Source organism: Haliotis rufescens, unplaced genomic scaffold (assembly GCF_023055435.1).
Source record: "Haliotis rufescens isolate VD_foot unplaced genomic scaffold, xgHalRufe1.0.p SCAF_1, whole genome shotgun sequence".
Lineage (NCBI taxonomy): Eukaryota > Metazoa > Mollusca > Gastropoda > Lepetellida > Haliotidae > Haliotis > Haliotis rufescens.
In genome coordinates this window covers 21808157-21830807 of record NW_025963779.1, presented here as the reverse complement: position 1 = coordinate 21830807, position 22651 = coordinate 21808157, and the positions used below count along the sequence as shown (strand labels likewise).

The 22651-nt window shown below is 40.0% G+C and overlaps 1 protein-coding gene across 2 annotated transcripts in view; it reads left to right on the top strand.

Moving 5' to 3' along the window:
- Positions 1-7360: 7360 nt before the first annotated feature.
- LOC124114593 (neo-calmodulin-like) overlaps positions 7361-22651 on the top strand; it is a 98167-nt gene continuing 82876 nt past the window's right edge. The window contains exons 1-2 of one of the 2 annotated variants that reach the window (XM_046475238.2): positions 7361-7556; positions 9040-9178. In XM_046475238.2, the coding sequence (XP_046331194.1) occupies positions 9101-9178 (78 nt within the window). In that variant the 5' untranslated portion in view covers positions 7361-7556; positions 9040-9100. Of the gene's footprint in view, positions 7557-9039; positions 9179-20129; positions 20264-22651 lie in introns of those variants that run through there. The other variant, XM_046475239.2, reaches the window with a different exon arrangement.

Sequence of the window (22651 nt, the reverse complement as noted above, 5' to 3'; positions counted from 1 at the left end):
AGCAATCTTACATTCGTCACTTAATGGGGCCTTGGCATGTTGATAATGCATAATTCTAGTTCTTTTCCTCATACAATCTGCAGAATCTTAGTTAACATGGACGAAATCATCTATTGTGGGAAGTGACTGGTCCCGAGCAGCAAACAGAAAGCCTTCTGTTTCACTTTTCTGGCCAGCCGACTTCATCGAAATGTAGGACTCGGCAGGGTTACTCTCAATACACTGCACATAAACGCGATGCAGTGGTCGTTCAGAAAGCCGCTCCCTTAAAAACTGAGTCTGGGCCGATTTGATATGGCACTTCGCTTGGTTGACACACATTTCTGTTCTGTCCAACAGTACAGAACCATCAACAAAATTAACATTGACATCGAGATTATGTCCCACATCCTTGGCCCGTTTAAGAAAACTGTGGAATGCCTTGTTTTCATCATGAGTCTTGACATGCTTCACAAAAGGATCATCAGACAAATAAATGTGTGCAAAACTGCAATTGTATCAGGAAGAGCCTCCACGTTAATCAAACCACGCCTTCCCATTATAATTGGTAAATATACGCGATTAAGGGAAGAGCGAGGGTGGTGGGATCTATTGTCTGACATTGATTCTTCGTGTTAGGGCGTCAATGCCCTGAATTTCTTTTATCGTCCAATCAACAATACCACGAGAATATGAAAGGACGGGTACAGAGTAGGCATTTGAGGCTTTACCTTTATTGCGAGCGGAGAACGGGTATCCAAGTCGTCAAAGGCGCCGCGATTCGCTGAGCAAAGTTGCGTCCCTTGGCTACGCCAGAAACCTATGGTTGTGGGTTCGAATCCCGGTTCGCCCCGATTATGGTTTCTCGGCTTGTCAGTACAATACCCGTGCTCGTGGGTTCACCGAAGTGGTAAACGTCTGATACCTGCGTCACTTCGGACTTTCCTCCAACATTAAGCTGACATGATATATGACGTGATAGAAGTGGAATAATGTTAAAAGCGATGTTAAACCCAACTCACTCAATCACTTTATTGCGAGCGTTCAGCTCTGGACTCCAGATGTTGAGTCTACATTTATACTCTGCCCGAAGTTTGTCCTTGATATGGGCATTCTTGGGTTTGTCCTTCAACCTGCATCCGTAAGTACGTATAGGCCTGACCTTCCACGAGATGGTCAATAACTCCTCCTCCAAGTAATCTGACTGATCCTCCCATTTCTGCCTATCATATGAAGAATGGACTCGACAATGAGAATCTGTTTTTAGTGTGGATCCTCCATTGGCAATAAGTTCAAGGTCACCCATATTAAGGAGGTGAGTAAGGGGTGTTGGGGTGTACAGATTAATGTTTTACAAAATGCAGCAAAGAGGGCTGGGGTTATCCTGGCACAGTCAGGCTGGTCATGGTCATCATCATCTCTAGGCCTCTGCTCCCTCTACACGCAGCTCAGACAGCGAATGGGACTTCGCCCAGGGAGCGCTGCCTAGTCCACCCCACCCAGAACCTTTCGGAGAATGTGAAAACTCTCCAACACTGCAGCCTTCTGCATTACCCAGATTAGTATTATCAGTAGGCGTGTAGAATATTGTAGTAATTACCTGTAAATCTGCAGACCATAATACTGATATGCAGCAAGTGTTTAGAATGTAACACCAATAACTTGAGCATGTACAGAATATAAAATTGATAAACAGTATTGTACTGTGAATATAACACAAATAACATATAGGTACAGTGTCAGTGTATACAATATTACTTTGATGAAGTTAAATAAAGGAATATATCACCAATACCCTGAAAGTTCATAGAATTCAACATCATTAACATGTGGGAGGAAAGCCCGAAGTGATGCAGGTCTCAGACGTTTACCACTTCGGTGAAACCCACGAGCACGGGTATGTCGCTGACAGACCTAGAAACATAATTGGGGCGAACCGGGATTCGAGCCAACAATCTTAGGTTTCTGGCGTGCCCAAGGCACGCAACTCTGCACAGCGAATCGCAGCGCCTTAGACGACTGGGACACCAGTGCCCCCTAAATGTACGTGATATAACACTGATCTACAGTGAGTGTGTAGAGTATGACGCCAATAAGTGTGTAGAATATAGCACCAATAACCCGAAAGTGTACAGAATACTGGTACAACATTTATAAAATGTACATAATACGACACCTATGTCCTGTGGGTGTACAGAATATCACAAGTGATCATACATTAACAATACCTAAAACTCCTCCATTGTATCTACTCGATAGCTAACAATTATGTGGGTAGAACCTATAACTATCTAACCAACACATGGAATATTTTTAGAAATAGTCCTTTCCAAGCTAGGAACAGTTTAATTATATCAATCATTTACCTCTTTTATGGTGGGGCGGTCGGGTAGCCTAGTGGTTAAAGCGTTCGCTCGTCACGCCGAAGACCCGGGTTCGATTCCCGACATTGGTACAAGGGTGAAGTCCATTTGTGGTGTCCCCCACTGTGTAATTGCTGGAATATTGCTAAAAGCGGCGTAAAATCATACTCACTCACTCATTTATGGTAATGAGTCCCTTTCGCTATATTAAAGGTACTGTTCCCATCGCCGTGATATCATGGAACGTCTCATTGTCAAATGCATGTATATCACTACTACATTAATAATTAAGTTTTAAGTGCGTTGCGGATCAGTGATTTCAAACTAAATCAAACATGATCAAGAATGAACTAAAAAAATGTGTTGCATGTCGGTGATTACAAACTGAAAATATAATCGATAAAATTGGTAATGACCTCGAACAATTGTCACATATCGGTGATTACAAATTGAAAATATAATCAACTGAAATATAAAACTCTAGCAGGCTTGCTCCGCATGTGACAAAATCAATATTTGTGAACTGTTGTGAATTTTCATACTGATTTAAAAAAATACCAGTGCACGACTTCTGTCTAAAACAATAATTTCTTTATTTGTACATATGATATGTAGGTATGAATTCGTAGTGAAATTCATAGTGTCCTTGATCTATATATAATGTACATCTCGTGTCTCAATCATGCTTACAGCGCTACATCCAACCCAATACACGTACATACTTGAACAGCAGTGAAACGTATCTACGTTGAACAACTACCATGGTGTGATGCGACAATGAATTGATAACTGACTCGAATGATCCCTGTGTAATTATCCTGACATGACTTTATATGAAACAAGTGGACAATACCTCCGTGTCACGCACGTGTAATGAACCAGAGCGGGGCCGAACTGTATTCAACAGTTGACAAAGCTAACACGTGCAGTATTATTGATGGCGATGGAGAATGATCACCCGGCTGGATCTGCATACGATAGTGTAATACGAGGAACTGCTATTGTCAGTACTTAACAATGAATTGTCAAGTGAACATGGATAGCGTTATTAACTTTAGCCCACGTATGTTCGTTGCGAGTTACACGAATAGTCATAAGTACGCTGCTGTTTCGACATGTGTAAACTGTTTTAACGTTGTGTATCATCTGGTAAGTAGTAACATTTGTTTGTTGAGTCATTCAACGTGTAAGTACCAAGCCTAAAACAGTAATACCATTATTGTTAAGAATCTCGATTTCAGTATATGGTCATGTTATTATCATCGTGTCATTCATGCAGGTGCATTAAGTGCAAACTCAAGTTTTGATAGATTGCCGTAAGAATAATATCAAATTGCAAATTTTCATTTGTCCGAAGACAAAGTGAACAATTTTAATTGATGCTAAACAATCGTCTATTACAATAACATTTGGGGATGTCCTTTTTCTTTTTTTTTCTTTCTTTTTTTGTTTGTTTTGTTGTTGTTGTTGTTGTTTTGGGTTTTTTGGGTTTGTTTTTTTTGTTTTTTTGTGTGTGTTTTGTTTTGTTTTGTGTTGTTGTTGTTGGTTTTGTTGTGTGTTTTGGGGGGTTTTTTTGGGGGGGGGCAATTTATATATTTAATCACATGCAAAATAAAGTATCCCAAACGTGAAGTACTTGTTTTTGTGAAAGGGAGCCTACTTTATCAAACATTCACACTTCATGTACTTGCTGGTTTAAATTCTGCACGTGGGGACACGTTAAGTACTTGCGACAGTCTCATTGGTTTTATAATCATTCAAATATTAGAATTTAAACCTTAGCTCCTTTGTCTTTGATCTGGCATTAACTATCTTAAAGAAGTTTTTTTTCATTTTATTCACACGAACAACGCGTGTGGTAAGCGGGATTCGAACCCGCGTTGTCCGCACCGTGGGCTGATAAATCCGTTTATCATATAATAGGTAGGTTTCTCGGCAGGATAAAGCCAACGGATAAAAACGATATCCGTTGGGGGTCATATGCGGATAGAGATGCAAATACCAAAGGTCAAGTAGGACTACTTTCACTGTTTATAAACAAACATGGCGTCGCCCTCGTCATTCGGCGATCGAGTCAGAATTAACCTTCGGGAATCTGAATAAACTACAGGTATAATTGCTATCATTATAAAACAAAACAGTCTAATATACTGAAACTAAGTGTCTAACTGTGACGTAGCTAAGGCATTTTATAAGTTTTGGCAACTTTGGAGATTTCGAAACAATTTTGCGAGGGCACGACCCGAGGCCTAGCCAAGCGGGATCAGTAGCCATATCTGTGCTTGTAGACCTCTGCGGCTTGAAACCTTTTCCACAAATTAAAATAGTTGGATTTGGCCGAAATATGTTTGAATTGTTACCTTGTTTCGTTTTGTCGCTGTGTGTACATCTGACTACATTTCTAAACGTTATGACAGGACAGACCGACTGTCAACATCGTCTGACCGTGGCCGTGACGTCTCATAGACTAGGGTTAGAGTAGCTTCCCTTTGACAAAGGGCAGTTACTCTAGCGGACAGACCGACGAATTGCCGCGAAAGGCAATTAAAAACAACTGTTGTTTTGCGTATATGTTGCTTCGCCACTGTATAAGAAACAGATTTTAGTTGGAACTATATTGGCTACTGTCATTGTCCGACTGACACATCACTTACCCTGTGACGTAATAAATATGAATGCGCGCATTCCAGGAAAACTCGCAATGTTTCGGTAATGTTTGTGAGAGAGGGAAAGCGATTTTAAAGCACAGAATTAAAGAATGACATTATATGATAAAGAGGTTATCACGCTTGTGTGTTTGGGGATGGTAAATATCCTGTATTAGGAATAAACACTAGTATGTATTTAGCTCGCCAAGGCTCGCTAAATACAATGTTTATTCCTAATGCAGGATATTTACCATCCCCAAACACACTCGCGTGATAACCTCTATGTATGAACGTGTATGGTGGTGATATACACAGTGCGCTGTTCTGTACATTAATAGCTTGATAGCTTTACGTTAAAATTACTCTTTTATTGATTAAGGCTATGATTGATCATAACAGGCCAATCAACATGAAATATAAATACACTATTTTATATACCAAGTAATAACGATGTTTTATTGCTTCGACGCCGTGACGTATTACGTTACATGACAATCTTCGTAAACGTTAAAGAAAATAAAGGATATTGGTAACTTTAAATAATATGTCGCAACCTCATCCATGGTTGACATGTTATTCATGCTAACATAATATTGTCTCAATTTGCAGTGAGATAACACTATTCAGACGGAGAGCCGGGCTATTCCCTTCGCATCCTGAAGGAAATACCCGCGACAAAACCATTTCCTTGATAATAGTGAGTGAGTATGGTTTTACGCCGCTTTTAGCAATATTCCAGCAATATCACGGCGGGGGACACCAGAAATGGGTTTCACACATTGTACCCATGTCGGGAATCGAACCCGGGTCTTCGGCGTGACGAGCGAACGCTTGAACCACTAGGCTTCCCGACCGCCCCTCCTTGATAATAACCATAACATAGTCCATTGTACGATTCCGACTATAACATGAACATGTGTTCATGGAGCACTATCTAATAGAGTGATGATACCAGGTGTTCGCGAAAAGATGAGCGTATCCTGCCCCACCGGTGACACCCGTCAAAAACACAAGAAAAGGCGAGTCAATTGTTCGGCTGAAAAAGACCGGGAACATATTATGGTAAAAGTCAAAATAAGGAATTACATCAGATTATTTTTGTCACTGCGTCAAATTCTGATGATGTCAACCGTAAATTTACAAATGCCTTGAATGTTGTAACCCTGATCAAACAACTTTAAACATTTTGAGCAAGAGGCGTTTGATGCCTTTTAAAATCTTTGTACAAAGCTGTAACGAAACAGGCATCCTGCAGAACAAGAACAAGTGTTCACTTGTAGTAAGTAAGTGAGAGGGTACGGTTTTACGCTGCTTTCAGCTAAATCCCGGTTCGCCCCAATTATGTTTCTAGGTTTGTCAGCTCCATACCCGTGCTCGTGGGTTTCACCGAAGTGGCTAACTTTCCTCCCACACAAAGCTGACACGCCGCGATATAACTGGAATACTGAAGCGGCGTTAAACCCAACTCACTCACTCACTCACTGCTTTCAGCAATATTCCAGCAATCCCACAGCGGGTACACCAGAAATGGACTTCACATATAACAATAACACTGTATGAGGGTTTTGCCGGACGCAAACTATTGTATTTACATAGCTAGTCCAGTAGTACAAAAAAAGTCTGGATGTTTGAATCGTTAAATTTATCACAATTTTAGATTACATGCACTATACAACTGCCATTTCTGTTTTGGTAAAAAATACGCTTACGCAGGTATATTTTCTTTAATCTAACAATTGAATCCCCTTCTGCTACTAAAACACCCTTGAGCTCTTAGTGGTGTAATGACGATAGTGAAAAGGCATGGAAGTCAAGTGTCGCGTACCACATGTCACCGGCCTGGTCGCTCCATGTTTAAGCCGCGGACGCCGTCAATTTTTTACTGAAAGTCCCCTGGACTCGAAACTAAATAGAACCAGTAAGGTCCTTTTTCTGTCAGAGTAAACTGTTGGTATCTCCCGTGTCAATACATATTTAAACGTCCTTTGTGTTGTACGAACTGGACATTATGGCAAATATTTGCCTTTATATTTCCGTTCCCTTCATTCTCTCTGTCAGTATATACATGAGTGATCTAGCTGTCACATATAGGATGTGGGGATGAGAACAGTGGAGCTGACGTACAAGCACTTATTCTTAATTCTTTTGGCATTGTTCTGTCATCTTCATGGTAACACGGGCCTGTCTTAATTAATATTTCAAAGTTCTTAATTCCATAGAGGTCGCCTCCCGGGACTCTTCCTGTTACTGACTCTAGCGGAACGCCACGGAAGACTGCCCGCTATTGTTGTAGCCTTAAAACTTTATTGACACCTTATTTCTCATCACCAAGGGACTTCTGACATTAATCTTTTACCTGTAATACAATGCTTAACGAAGCATAAACCTTGGGTATGGCTCTGTCGGTTACAGCAAGAGTGGTTCCTGAGAGGAATGATGTTCTATGAATAAACACTGAACACATCTTCTTGTCGTAGAACAGCATAGCGTTGTGCAAGTACAGTATCAGCCAGGTCATACGGAACGCTTGTCAGACATTGCCTGGATTGTACAATTATTCCTAAAGGTAGGTAATTTGGACCTGAGTTTTGCAATGTTGTGTCATACAAGGCGAACGTGTAGGCCCTGCGTCATTCTTCTCTATTTTTCCAAGTTATATATAATCATATTATACCATTTACAGTCATCTATTGCAAACGTTCGGACATATTGAGGCTTGTGTCATGTGATCTAGTCTGGAGATGGGATACAGTGTCGAAAATACTGAGACATATGTCCTATGATCCAGTCTTGGGTGAGATATGTACAGTATCGCAAATACTGAGACATGTGATCCAGTCTTGGGTGAGATATGTACAGTATCGCAAATACTGAGACATGTGATCCAGTCTTGGGTGAGATATGTACAGTATCGCAAATACTGAGACATGTGATCCGGTCTTGGGTGAGATATGTACAGTATCGCAAATACTGAGACATGTGATCCAGTCTTGGGTGAGATATGTACAGTATCGCAAATACTGAGACATGTGATCCAGTCTTGGCTTGGATATGTACAGTATCGCAAATACTGAGACATTTGTCATGTGATCCAGTCTTGGGTGAGCTATGTACAGTATCGAAAATACTGAGACATGTGATCTAGTCTTGGGTGAGCTATGTACAGTATCGAAAATACTGAGACATGTGATCTAGTCTTGGGTAAGATATGTACAATATCGAAAATACTGAGACATTTTCCATTGGATCCAGTCTGGAGATGACATATGTACAGTGTCGTAAATAATGAGGTGTTTGGCATGTGATCCAGTCTTGGGTGAGATATGTACAGTATGGCTAAATACTGAGACATGTGATACAGTCTTGGGTGAGATATGTACAGTATCGCAAATACTGAGACACGTGATCCAGTCTTGGGAGAGATATGTACAGTATCGAAAATACTGAGACATGTGATCCAGTCTTGGGTGAGATATGTAAAGTATCGCAAAAAATAAGACATGTGATCCAGTCTTGGGTGAGATATGTACAGTATCGCAAATACTGAGACATTTGTCATGTGATCCAGTCTTGGGTGAGCTATGTACAGTATCGAAAGTACTGAGACATGTGATCCAGTCTTCGATGAGATATGTACAGTATCGAAAATACTGAGACATTTGTTATGCGATCCAGACTGGAGATGAGATATGTACAGTATCGAAAGTACTGAGACACGTGTCATGTGACAGTGTAGGAAGGGGCTATTTATGACACTGAGGCTCTGTATCACATCGCTAATCAACCATACTCGCCAATATGTTTCAGATGAAAATCCATCTTCAGTATGACATAAATATCGTAAAATATTATATTTGAAGCCAATTAGAACGCTTTCGTCAAGGCAAAATAGTGTTGATTAGTTTTTGAAATTTAACAATATTCTTTCGTTTTGGAGTAGTCTCCGCAAAATGATAACCAAATTAATACAAGACTTACAGATGAACATGTTGATATTGTCACGTAATCGGGGATGCGAACCATCTATTTCAAACGTTCTTTCCCACCAGGTAGCAAGGATTATACTTTAAAGACAGTCCTCCACAACTTCAATCTACGTTTGTAACAAGCATGGCGATGGCGGCGAAGCTAGTTAAAGATCCGGCCAAAAGACCCGTCGCAAGACCGTCACCTAAACGGAAAAGTGGCGTAAGTTGTTATTCTAGTTTAACATTTCTTACTTTGCATACAACTGACATCCTAGAAGGATATCCATTCCGAAGAGCTCACGGCTGCTTGGTGCTTTTAAGCCAGAACTACACGTACCACGAATTTTCAATGATCCATTCATATGATGTTTATCACTATTTTGCCTTTTACGCTCAATGGAACGCTTCGGCAGATACATCGGGACATGATTATACTCTGGCGTTGACGTTCTGATCTTGTGTGAGTAGGGCCAGTAAAGAGTATAGAGGCATTATTACTAATACAGTAAAGTACGAACTCAAAGGGTCTACTAATATTAGTTCGTTATAACCGAAGTCCGTTATAAGCATATATACAGCATAACTACAACAAATAGTCGGGACCAAAAAAGTAAGTTCGTTATATCTGTCAGTTCGTTATAAGCGTGTTACGTTATAACCGTAGTTTGCTGTAAGTAGGTAGAATTGGGATTTGGTCTTGTCATTTGGGTCGTCTATTGTTGTCTTTATTTTCAAAGAAGTGGGTGTTTTCATTATGGCACGGAAAATAACACTGGTGAAATATTTCAAATATTGACTGAATCACTCCTATAATATTAGCATGGCGATATTTTCACAAGCAGACAAGTCCTCAGCTGGACACTTTTTGAATACAGACTTTTAACTACAGGGAAACTTTGTTGATTCGGACGGCGGTTATCCGAACACCCTGCTTTCCGGGCAAGTACTGCTGGGGACGCCTGCTCATGTACAGAGACACATGACTCAGTATCCATGATTCGATAATACAGACATTCGTTAATCTGTACGATTTACTTACTGTCCAGATTAAGAAGGTTCCGCTCTAGGTCGTTAGAACGGGTTTGGTGTTAAGGTGAGGTGAGGTGAAATGGGGTTTAACGTCGCGTACAAAATTATTGTACTTGTATAGCGACGTGCATGTGTGTGGCTGCTTGCGCTAGTCCGGACTGATGCCGATTAATAGTGCTAGCACACTGAGACACCTTGACGCAGTTTAACATGAATACCCAACTCAGACACAGTATACTGACTCCGAGCCGACTAGTCCTTGTTTTAGCCCCTCAATTCCGAGCACCAGACAGGTTAACAACAAATACCACCCTTTAAAGTCTTTTGGTATGACGCGGTCGGGGATCGAACCCCAGACCTTCTGCTCTCCTGATCATAGCTGAAGTATCATTAAGACTTATCCTGCATCGGAACTATTTTACCATCAAATATAGAAACAATTGCCTATAATATTAAGTAAAAATAAAGTCTAGTCAACCTAACAAACCAGGAAAACATGCTTCCTTGGCCTGTGTGAGCTTAGGTTTCACTGGCCTTTAGACAACAGAAGACGAGTTGGCAATGCCAAAGTATTTATAATATTTTACTATTTTCATTTCTGTATATTTATAGAACCATATTTCAACTCGTTTAAGAATACCACTATTTCTGAATACAATAATATTTTACTTATCCATATTGACTTCCAGACCCCAAGTATCACAAAACGATTCCAACTTATGTAATTTGCTCTGCAACTCAATTACAGAGTCCGCCACTGAACAATGCCATCCGTAAAGAGCAAAGGATTGATTTCATCAATAAACACATCACCGAAAATACCCTTTGTTACACTATTATCTAAACCTGTATCAAGCTGGTTTATGAACAATATAAATATCAGTGGGTTTAACATACAGCTCTATCGGACTCTGCAGGAATGTTTCAGACTGGACTCTGAAGTCTTCAGTTCTAACATTTCCCAAACAAACACAAACATTTTCGTACATATTCTTTAACATTTAAACATTTTGCCATATATGTCTTAAAAGTAGATATAATGATTTAGTACCATCAACAGAATCAAAAGCTTTACGCAAGTCAGTTAATTCAGCATAAAGAAACGATGTTATGGTTTTCACGATCTTTCTTCGCTTAAGACTGAAAACAAAGATATTATCGCTGGTCGAATGATCGTGTCTGAAACCAAATTAAGCGTCTGTTATAACTCCGTTTACTTCTAACCCCTGACGTAATCTTCTTTCAATAATGGATGTTAACAATTTCCCAGTTACATTCAGCAGTGAAACGCCCCTGTAGTTTTTGGGAATGAACTTGTCGTTAAAAGCGGAAATTTATTTCCAACATTCCATAAATTCCAGTATCCAAAATACAAATTAAACAATAGATATATATATATATGAATCAAACTGCAAAGCATTCTTATATAACTCTGGATCATATATGAAGTGTCATTAACACTTTCATTCGACTTGATCATATCTGAAGCGTCACTCAGATATTCATTCGCCTTGATCATATCTGAAGCGTCACTTAGATATTCATCCGCCTTGATCATATATAAAGCGTCACTTAGATATTCATCCGCCTTGATCATATATAAAGCGTCACTAAGATATTCATTCGCCTTGAGCATATCTGAAGCGTCACTGAGATTTTGATTCAACTCGATCATATATGACGAGTCATTTGAGACTTGCAATCGAGTTGACCATCTCTGAAGTGTCCCTGATGCATTCACACGACTTGATCATAACTGAAGTGTCCTTGAGACTTTCAGTGGACTTGATCACATCTATGTCATTCATCATCTAAATTCATCGTTACAATGTTTATTCATCCAACATCGCGCAATAGTTTCATAAGACATATCGTTAAATTAACTAGTTTTGTTTCTGATCGAGATGAAGCCTATTATTCGGGCATATTATATCAATTATTCAGGCATATTATATCACGATGGTTTAACTTAAAATAGTTGAAAAATAAAGGTGAGCTTCAGGATCCAATACTTACGATTGTTCATTGTATCATCTTAGTGCAAGAAATACAATCAATTTTGAATTATAACACATGTGTCAGCCGTTTTATCAGAATTGAAACATTATTTATTGACCAGCCAAAGGGACTCCGTGAAATTGATACCTTAGTCTCATTCGGGGCTAGACGGTGAGAAGCACGGCCCTGAACGAGTTGGCATGCTGTATGATAAAGTCTCACAGCAAGGCATACCACCCCATAATCCGGGCATGACAAAGATTCCTATGTCCCTAATGTGCACAGCGTCCCACTGAGTGATGACCGGGAATCCTACAGCACTGTTAATCATATTTTGGATACAATTTGATACCAGCATTCTCGGACTTCCCCTTGAGAGAGAGTTGGATGAAGACTGGAGGACACTTGATGAATTAGGGAATATCGTGAACGTTCCAAAGGGAGCCCCAGCCTCGCAGATAACTAGGTGCTGCGAACCAGTGCTTAGTTGCACTGTAGACACCACTGCGATCAAGCCATAGGGCAAAGGTGCAGTGTGTTCGTTGTTTTAACTGGGGAGTACTTTCAGGAATAATGTGGAGAATCTTTGACCAATTCTTGTTCGATGAGTGAGTGAGTGAGTTAAGATTTATAGTCACATCGGCAATATTTCAGCCATATCGTGACTGAAGCAAATTATACGTTAAGAATCGTGTTCGATGAAGTTTGATAGAGGCACACATATACATCATCATCATCATCATCATCATCATAATAATAATAATAATAATAGAACTTTGCTTGACAATTTATATTTCGCATATTTCCACACCACTCAGAGGCATGCTCAAAGCGCTATTATTACCCCGGTCACCGGATCCTAGGGAGTTTATACAACCCAAAATGCCTGTTAGGGGCTAGAGGGTTAACAACTACATTTCCATCTCATCCTACCGGGTAACCATTCACTGCGTGGTGAACAGTCGCAAATGCTGATAATTTGCACAAGTGGGATCATCATATAAAAAATGGTAATGTGATCTCAAAAATTATATGTTGTGAACATTTAACTGAGGAGTTCGTTTAATTATATATATGACTGTATGTGCGCACGCGCGCAAGGAACAATAAATGATGGTTATAAGTGGTACTATATCACCCTGTTCCTAAGAACAGTTATACAATTATTCTTCGATAATATTTGTCATTCATGGCTTACAGTTTCATTTCAGCCGTGGGGAATATTGGTTTTGTATTCACCAACCGCAAACGTAACCGTTTTTTAATTTCATCACATCAGCCATAATGCTAGATTAAGAGAGACATCTTTTATTCAGTACAAATTTAATGGCCTAAATTAAAGTCAGTTGTACGATTAGGAGATAAACATACAGTGTTTTCAATGTTGAGCTAGGTTACCTGTAGATTTAACCGCGCTAAATTGAATTTGGAACCGAACGCGCAGCCATGACTTGATAAAAAACGCGAACTCTTTGGTGTTAGCAAATATACTGAGTGAAGCGGCATGGACTGAGTCCAGTGTTTTGTTTTAGTGGGTTATCGATCTGAATTACGGAATCACCGAACAAAAAATGGCGCTGTGTATACTCAAGCAGTTTGTTTACACCGTAATACTTCACTCGAACATATGACAGGCATTGAAAGCATATAAGCACGGCAACTTGGTAAGCTAACATGAGCTGGGCATCCCTAAAGAAAACAAAGCAAGCTTTGCAAGGCTTTCGCTCTACATCGCGCGTCACCATTATGACGTCATAGCCCTCATTGTGACGCAAAAGATATGACGTCACAGTCGTATTTAGAAAAGCGCCGAAATTCCAAGCTCTCTGTTGTTTCCAAAACGTAAATACGTTCCCTTTGTAGATTTCTATCCTGCTTTCTGCACGAAATGTATTGCCACACATCCGTTGAATATTGTAGTAACCGCATCTTTGCATTTTGTAATCTGTAATTGTAGATATAAATTTTTTTAAATGCCTACCGACAATGACTGAAAAAGTACTATTCTATGTATATTGGCTTCCGCGGTGATGCGCCCGTCAAACCAGCTGTTTCAATCATAGGGGGGTTATTGTGATTTAATAGCCTCTGATTGACCAATCAGAAAAGAGTAAATTCCAAATTCATGGTAGAATAAAGAATAATTACATTGCTTATGGCAAAACAAGCGCAAATAGGTGTGTTGTACTCCTTACATGTACTGGGCAGCGTTTGATGGTCTGTATCAGATACTTAAACTTTTCCATTTTCGTTGATATATGATGAAATGGTTTCGTAATAGTTTTGACTTACATCAAGGTTAGTAAAGCGCCGTCAGAATCTTTCCTGTTCATACACAACACCAGTACTCCATCAGGTATAATCAACAGTATACAATGTACAATCAATGCGTACAATTACGTTGAAAGGTAAATTCATAATCGGTTTGCAGTTCGTGAAGACATAGTGCAATCTTAGTATTCCTATGTTTTTCTCCAAAAATCGGATTGTAATTGCGATTCGTCCGTCATCGAGAGATTTTACCGTCCATAAGAAAGGCTCGTTCTCAAACTATAAATTACAAAGAAGTTAACACAATAACCGCCTACAAAGAAACTTCCAGGCAAATGAAAACGTTCCCCCATGTTTAATGGTGGCTAAAAATGGAAAACAACCACAAGAAATTGTTATTCGATGGTGATGTTTTTGATAGGGCTATTATAGTTGTGTTTTGGACCTAAGGTTTGCAGTGTTTCAGCAACTGTTTTGACCTAGTAACATTTTGATAACGTTTAAAAAAAAAATTTAAAACAATTTTATTAAACCAGTTTTCAAGTGTATAGTTTCTTTTGCCCTGCAGTTTATATGAATTGATGAACATTTGCTCAGACACGGATATACCCACAATATCGTGAATCCCTTTCTTATGCAAATATGTATTACTAATAAGACATAAGAACCACAATCATATGTGACTTTGCACGTTGTCACTTAAACCAGGTAGGATAGTGGCAGGTGGGAGATATCAACGATATTACATTACGCCCCTTGTATCTCTCTAGACCAAGACGTGACATCACGGTATATGTTGCACGACATACAATACGTATTCATTGTCAAAACAATACGCGTTCCACACTTTCCTTTTCAAGAACGACATTGGTGAGTTTCAATCTTTTCACCTTGCAATTACATTTCCTCTACATTTTACCACTAACTATATATTATCATGTTGTTAGTATTGCACGGAGTTTGTTCCCTGATCGGTCACTGAGCACAACGTATGTTGTGAAGGTTACACACAACCAAATGTTTTCCCATAGACTTCTATAGTAACGTTATAAAAAATTTTTAAATATTTAAGCAATCAACAGCTATTACCTGTACGTGTGTGCACAGTTTGGCCTTAGAGCAGCAATAAAAAAATTAAAAATGACTAGCTTAGCCAGCTCCTTTTCCGAGTACCGGAAGCTAAACACACCACCCTCAGTTTCGCACCAAATGTCACCTACTTGAAAATAGCTGTGGTCACATTCAGCATAAGTCATCATGTTGAAAAAAAGATATGAAATATAGAAAAACATGGTCAGTTTTAATAACTGGATGGATGTACCTTTGAAAGACATAAAAATTCTTACAGAATATCCTCCAATCACAGCATGCAGATATCTCTCGATCTGCACTGTCCAAACTGGTTCTGATTTGGTGTAGTAGAACCTGTACGGACATAATGTCAGCACAGTACTCATTGTCTTACTCGCGCGTATATCAGGACTCATTGCCCGGGTAGGACAATGTTTTGTTTGTTTGTTGTTTAACGCCGTACTCAGCAATTTTCCATCTATATTTCGTCGGTCTGTAAATAATCTAGTCTTGACCAGAAAATCCAATGATTGACATCATGAACATCGATTCACGCAATTGAGATACGATGACACGCATCAACCAAGTCAGAGAGCCTGACCATCCGATCCCGTTAGTCGCTTCTTACGACAAGCATAGTCGCCTTTTACGGCAAGTATGGGTTGCTGAAGACCTATTCTACCCTGGGTCTTTTCGGGTCGGGTTGGACAATGTAATCAAGAAACAAATGTCCTTGGACATTATGAACTAGCGGACAATGAGTACCTTAAAGGGCAAGTTCACACGGAAATTAACCTATTTTTCTTGTACTTTTTCCACATTAAAAGTGTTAACCTAGAAGTGTCATAGACAAAAATATAAAAATATCACAATTAATTAACATATTTTTCGCATTAAAACGATTTATATTTTTCACATTTACCAAGTGTTCTATTTCCACAACAAAAACACCATGGCTTATGCCCCTTGCAATATGACGTCATTGGTGCCAATTGATAAACATTATGACGTCATCATGCTTTGTTAGAGCCGCTTCACGTGGTGTAGGTCTAGTTGTGTGATTCTAGCGTCTCAGATGCCAGCCAGCATAGTGTTATGCTGAGTCACCACTGCGCCGGAGTGTGTCGGAGGCCATGTTGTTTAACCGCAAACTGGTACTTGATATCTTTTGCGTTGAGAATAGACAGGGACCAAGTTGAATTGGCACCAATTACGTCATAATCTAAGGGGGATAACTCAGGCATGTTTAGCTCGAAAAACGAAGGCCTCATAACGGCATATCATTTTCACACTATTGTGAGCTTCCTACTTTCACTGTGAAAAAAATGAGTGTATATTTTCAAACACAGATACTAATTAATTCTAAAATTGCGTTTTGTTTAGAAAAAGAAAGAAAGTGATTTTTGCGTGTACACTTCCCCTTTAACACCGTTTGTTGGTGTAATATACGTAGGTATATGTTTCATGATCATGATCAGTTTACCTGATCTCCTTGATAATAAGTTCACATTCTTTTCTCTCAACACAATCGTCCCTTGTGTACAATAATAATCGAATATTTTCGAAATAGTACGGTATTTTGTATCAGAAAGAAAGATGGTCGCCGACTTGCTTTGGTCGACCGTGCCTTATTTCACAATCTGACCATGGGTTATAATGTCAAAGCTTTTTCCAAACACCATTGCTTCATCTTAACAATATGCTGACTCTTACGAGTGGACGGAAGTCACGTGGTAAATCGTGTTCCAAAAACTTCCTGTTACAACTTCCGGTTTGAACCTGAATGATGAAACGACCGTAATTGATGAGAGATTTGCCTGAGTATTTTGTCTTGAGGAATCCACACGCTGATTCCCTTCAAAGCTGCTTGAAGAATCGTGTAACGTTAATATGCACCATGTCCGAGTGCGGACAGAAGTACAATGCATAATTCAATATGCATACATGAAGCACGAAAGGAAATGCCAAGCGAATCGTCATGTACATGAACTCAGAAGACCTAATTTAGATTTCATGAGTAGATATATGTAAGCCTTTGGATAAACCTACATGAAGGCGAGATGAAATAACATTAGGGGCTTGTTCCTTTGATCTCTATCGCTCCCTGTTCTTTATTTCTGAGTAAATAGTTTTGAACAAAAGCTTCTTACATCGCAACCACTACTTCAGCCATGCTAATCCTATTAAAACCCCATTTTGTGAGCAACGTAAGCACGTCCTCTTCGTTTGTCTAAATATCATTTGATTTCCACAATAACATAATTTTCTTTCTTTTTTTAATGATTTTACTTTGAACCGTGTCATTTGTAAACGCTTATTATTGATGGTTATGTATTGAAGCCATAGTTCGTTACCGAACATTAATATTGCAATAGCTGTATGGTAATAAGTTACTAACGCCCCATCAAAAACCTTTGCTAATTGACACCACATCTACCTATCAATAATGCATTGTCTCCAGATACAGTGATGTCAGCGTTTCACGCCACATGACCGAGGCGATATGTCACGTGATTCCCAGCTGGCCCCTGCTCCTCCAAATGACCGCTGTTGGCCACGCCCTCAACAGCCACGTGGGCATAACTTGGCCTTAACCGCCGCGCTCTATCTACTTATGTGATCATTTTGCTATTTTCCGATTAACTGGCATTCCCGACTAATCTGTCGACGACACGGAGTGGGTACCAACTAATCAAATTATTGCAGAGGGACGTGTGCCGGTCATTTGGCTATAGACTGTTTTTTTATATTATTGTAACACTTCAAATTTTGTCTTGTGACCAAAGGGGTCGTTTAGCTGTTGAGTTCATAAGCCCAGTCCGTATGGGTGAAGTGTTTGTGATATTGAATTATATTTTATTTATAAAATTTTAAAATATATAACTAGTTAGAATCCTACATAATTTGTGGTGCTTACAGTTGCATGTGATGAAGTTCCAGAAAGTTGTGGATGCCAATTACCTGTTGGTCTCAGAGCACTGTAATGAACTTCGTGATATGTGCCGATGACACACGTTAGACTCCTAAAATGGCTTAATGTGTGAAGTCATTGTGGTTGCACTTTGTTCAAAGCGACGTAAGTTAAACACTGAATGTCCCTGACATTATCTGTGTCTGGTAAATCCTATACACAGTCCCTGTCATATGCTGTGTCCGGTTATTCCTATATACAATCCCTAACATATACCCTATCCGATAGGTTCATATAACCCAGCTCCTGACATATGCTTTGTCCGGTTAATCCTATACACCTTCCTGACATATACCCTATCCAATAAGCTCCTATAACACAGCCCCTGACATATGCTGTGTCCGGTAAATCCTATACTCTCTCTCTCTGACATATACCCTATCCGATAAGTTCCTATAACACAGCCCCTAACATATGCTGTGTCCTGTAAATCCTATACTCTCTCCCTGACATATACCCTATCCGATAAGTTCCTATAACAAAGCCCCTGACATATGCTGTGTCCGGTAAATCCTATACACCGTCCTGACATGTACCCTATCCGATAAGTTCCTATAACACAGCCCCTGACATATGCTGTGTCCTGTAAATCCTATACACCGTCCTAACATATACCCTATCCGATAAGTTCCTATAACACATCACCTGACATATGCTGTGTCCGGTAAATCCTATACACCGTCCTGACATATACCCTTTCCGATAACTTTCTATAACACAGCCCCTGACATATGCTGTGTCCTGTAAATCCTATACACCGTCCTAACATATACCCTATCCGATAAGTTCCTATAACACATCACCTGACATATGCTGTGTCCGGTAAATCCTATACACCGTCCTGACATATACCCTTTCCGATAACTTTCTATAACACAGCCCCTGACATATGCTGTGTCCGGTAAATCCTATACTATCTCCCTGACACATACCCTATCCGATAAGTTCCTATAACACAGCCCCTGACATATGCTGTGTCCGGTAAATCCTATACACCGTCCTGACATATACCCTATCCGATAAGTTCCTATAACACAGCCCCTGACATATGCTTTGTCCGGTAAATCCTGTACACCGTCCTGACATATACCCTATCCAATAAAATCCTATAACACAGCCCCTGACATATGCTGTGTCCGGTAAATCCTATACTATCTCCCTGACATATACCCTATCCGATAAGTTCCTATAACACAGCCCCTGACATATGCTGTGTCCGGTAAATCCTATACACCGTCCTGACATATACCCTATCTATAAGTTCCTATAACACAGCCCCTGACATATGCTTTGTCCGGTAAATCCTGTACACCGTCCTGACATATACCCTATCCTATAAGTTCCTATTACACAGCCCCTGACATATGCTTTGTCCGGTAAATCCTGTACACCGTCCTGACATATACCCTATCCTATAAATTCCTATAACACAGCCCCTGACATATGCTGTGTCCGGTAAATCCTATACTCTCTCCCTGACATATACCGTATCCGGTATATCGAATACCCCGCCCTTACATGTACATTTTACGGTAAACCCTAGGAAGGTGACCCGTCGCTTCCTTCCCCTGCCTCTTCGGCCGACGTCCCGTTGTTTGATTCTATCTATGCAACAGCTAGCGTTTGTTCTTGCAAATGAGCCTTCCTATCTCACCATAACACAGGTCATAATGGAAAAGTTATGGAAATCCAAACTCTTTACAGATTCTAGGAAATACAATCGTTAAAATTTAATGCCAGGCCGAATATTTCCCCAATGGCATAATCAAGGCCAATAACATATAATCCATGACTAGTCAATGAGACGGGTCAGCATGCATGTTTATGGCACTGCGAGACAGCGGTCGCTATGTTAATGGCTGACCCAGACCTATATCCCGCGTTCTCTGCACGTGCAGGGCATTCTGCTGCGCGTTGTCCACCAACATGGATACCCCGACCACCACCGCCAGTGCCACTCCTGAGGTAAAGTGACTAATTTCTGTGTCGTTTATAGATTTTGTGTCATGGCTACCAGATGTTCGTGTTGTATAATAGAACTCTGTGTATCGACTTGCCCAGTATCAGCCACCAGCTTGTTGACAGGGAAATCTTGTCTTTCACTACGGGTTTCTGTCATGCTTTCTTTTACCTTCATGTCTTAGTAACATTTTCTTGATAACATTGGGGAAAAATATCATCATGATTCCACGAATTTCCAAATTATTGATCATGTATTGATATTTTCGATCAGTGATAGGCTGTGTATGCAGGATGTGATGTGTCCGTGTGTTCCCTGGGTGTACTCCTGTTCAAGAGTTGTGATGAACGGAAATAGACGCCACGGGATAACCTGGTTCCTGTAGGGTCCAAAGGGTTAAATCGATAACACGTAAAATACAGAATGCATGAACACCCTGCTGATATGTCTTTGTTCCTGTCGAGCGGATAGGGGTGGGGATGGGGGTGAGGATGGGGGTGGGGATGGGGATGGGGATGGGGATGGGGGTGAGGAATAGCTGGCTGGATGGTTGGGTTGGTGTTTGTCTCAAGCTGAAGCTATACATGTGGTTACTAAAGAGCTGTTATTACAGCACTTCCTGCACGGCGTGTGTCACAGTCTTATCGTCGATGACATATGGCAAGTGTTCCCAATCTGTGCAGTGTGTTGACTCAGCGCGTGTGTTCCTGTCTCTGCGACGTAATGCATGGCAACAGATTTCTTTACATTTGCATAAAAATGAGTGATTTGGGTTTAACGCCACTTTGAAAAGAATTTCAGTTGTATCTCGGCGAGTTAGTTTTGTGGAAATATTAGCGACAAAACGTCCACGTCATAGAATAACCAGTTTCTAGTATCTACCGAAACATATTCCATTAGGTGTAAAAGGCAAAATAGAGGTGCAGCTTATTCCTGAAAATTAGTGATAACGCCAGGTGTTCGCGAAAAGGGTAAGCATGTCCTGTAATACTGGAAGTACCGTTATTCACTCAATATGCATAAAACATTATGTGTTCATTACCTGGCACCGCACAGTGCTTCTGCCATTCGACGGCGAAATGTAAACAAACCAGACAATCAAGTGATGGACCCAAAATCCAATCATGCGATAATGCATTTACTGATTGTATTGAAACTGAAAACGATATATTAATTTTGAATTACGCCTGCTGTGTACCAGTGCAGAGATTCTGCAGAAAAATCTGCTGAAACAGTGTCCACTGTATGATTCGGATTATACCTTAAGCATGTTGTTCTGAATCACTATTGTGGTGATACCACGTACTCGCGACAAGGTGAGTGTATCCTGCCAAGCCCGTGGCAAACATCACATACCCGTCTACATAAAGCTTTGTGAAAAAAATACTAAGGCCGTGAATGCTGTAACTCAGATCAAACAAGTTTTGAGCACGATTCATATGACACACATGCTTGTGGGTTGTATTGTGTCACTCTGAATCTTTATGGGTACATCTTAATATGAAAAAGATGAGATTGTTTCATTGGTTCCTTAGTTCCAGTTCAGGTGGAAGGGAATTGGCTATTTGACCATTACTGAACGAAATCAGATCATTTATACATCATATATATATATATATATATATATATATATATATATATATATATATATATATATATATATATAATTATTTTATATATATAAAGCGTGTGTTACAGATCGCTTCCGCGTTGTAATGGTTAGAGTTTCTGTCCGGAGAACGGAATGGCGGTTTTTCATTCCCCTGACCGCGTAATACCAAAAGGAATTAAAAGATGGTGTTTGTTGTTACCCCTGCCTGGCGCTCAGCATTGAGGAGATAAAAAGACTGGTTGGCTCGGAGTTCGTACACTGTGTTTGATTAGGATATCCATGGCAATGTTAAACGCAATTTCACCTCATCCCACCTCAGGTTAAACGCCTGTCAATATATAGGGAAAGTCCTTCCTTGATTGTATTAATGATGCTTTGATAGAACTGAATGAAATCGCACAGTGTCGCAGGTCCTAGACGTGATCGAACATGGACTCTGGATGTGTTACTGACAAACAGCAAGGATCGTACTGGGGCTTATCATTATTCGAACTCATAATCATCGTATCCTGGTACGGTTTGCTTCAGCTGCGTGTCATTTTGTATTTACATTATCATGCATGACACAAGTCACTTATATGAAGTCTCAAGAACAATGCGTAATCGTATATAACAGAATAAAAACAACAAAACCTTTTCCATGAGGACAAGAAATCTTTGCTAAGAACAGAGTGCATTATACGATTCCGACTATACCAAAAGCATGTGTTTATAAATCACTAACACATGCAAAGGCAAGTGTTCACCTAAACAAGCATGGGAATACATAGTACAAGGCACA